The sequence below is a fragment of the Vollenhovia emeryi genome, unplaced genomic scaffold (genome assembly GCF_000949405.1).
Source record: "Vollenhovia emeryi isolate VEMERY1.0 unplaced genomic scaffold, V.emery_V1.0 DF951951.1, whole genome shotgun sequence".
Lineage (NCBI taxonomy): Eukaryota > Metazoa > Arthropoda > Insecta > Hymenoptera > Formicidae > Vollenhovia > Vollenhovia emeryi.
Window position 1 is genome coordinate 1 of NW_011954415.1, and position 1,041 is coordinate 1,041.

A 1,041-nucleotide genomic window follows, 5' to 3' on the forward strand; every position below is an offset into this window, starting at 1 on the left:
ACCGCCTCTAGATGTACTGCTGAGGTCGAAAAGCAGACGAAAACGCAAATCCAGCCTTTTGTTGTTTTGGCACCTCTTCCTTTCCATGTTTTGACGGTGAGCGGCCCTGCGTAGTCCACACCTGTATGAGTGAACGGTCGTGCCTGCGTAACTCGAGAGAGAGGTAGTTGGCCCATCAATTGATGAGCACGGATCCCCCTCTGACGAGCACACGTGACACACCGCAGGATGTGAGACTTGACAGGAGCCCTCCCGCCTAGAATCCAGTATCGTTGTCGGATGTGTGACAGCGTGAGCTGCGTGCCTCCATGTAGAGTCCGTTGATGAGCGTGAGCGATGATCAATGACGACAGCTGACAGTGACGAGGCAGTATCACAGGATGTGTCGCGTCGAGTGAGAGAGCTGCGTGCGCTAGTCGTCCGCCGACGCGAATGACTCCTTGAGCGTCGATGTACGCAGTCAGTCTGTTGAATGCGTGCGCCTTTGCTAACGGTGACTCTGCCTGTAATGCCTTGAGCTCGTGCGAGAAGTACGTTGCTTGGGTTGCCTGGATCCAGAAGAGCCTCGCCTTTTCCATGGTCTCTGGAGAGATGTGTCTGACAGGCCATGAGTCGTGGACTTTCCTCAACCGTGAGACGAATCTGAAACAGAGAGCTGTAATCCTCAATAGTTTCGTGAGGTTTGAGTACCTGTAGATGAGGTCCCATTGATATTCAGCCCTTGGCGTAACCGTCAATAGCGAAACGCCTGGGCGAGCTTCTGTAGCACTCATCTCTTCAGAGAGTGCTGGTTGCGACGGCCATGAGTCTGGTTTGAGTATCCATGGTGGTCCCGTCCACCACAGTGCGTGGTTTTGAAGCTGAGCAGTTGTGAGGCCTCGTGATGCGCAGTCAGCCGGATTAGAAGTCCCAGGAATGTATCTCCAGTGAGCGGCTGGAGTGAGTTCTTGAATTTGAGCCACCCTGTTCCTGACAAAATCCTTCCAGCGTGATGCATGAGATTTGATCCACGAAAGTGTCACTAGAGAGTCCGTCCACATG

At 53.4% G+C, this 1,041-nt stretch overlaps 1 protein-coding gene across 1 annotated transcript; it reads right to left on the bottom strand.

Moving 5' to 3' along the window:
• Window positions 1-17: 17 nt before the first annotated feature.
• Window positions 18-969, bottom strand: LOC105556010 (the record flags this gene model as incomplete). The annotated part of the gene is made up of 1 exon (XM_012003088.1): window positions 18-969. A coding segment is annotated over one exon (952 nt), but the record flags the coding sequence as incomplete, so codon positions are not given.
• Between the last annotated feature and the right edge of the window lie 72 nt (window positions 970-1,041).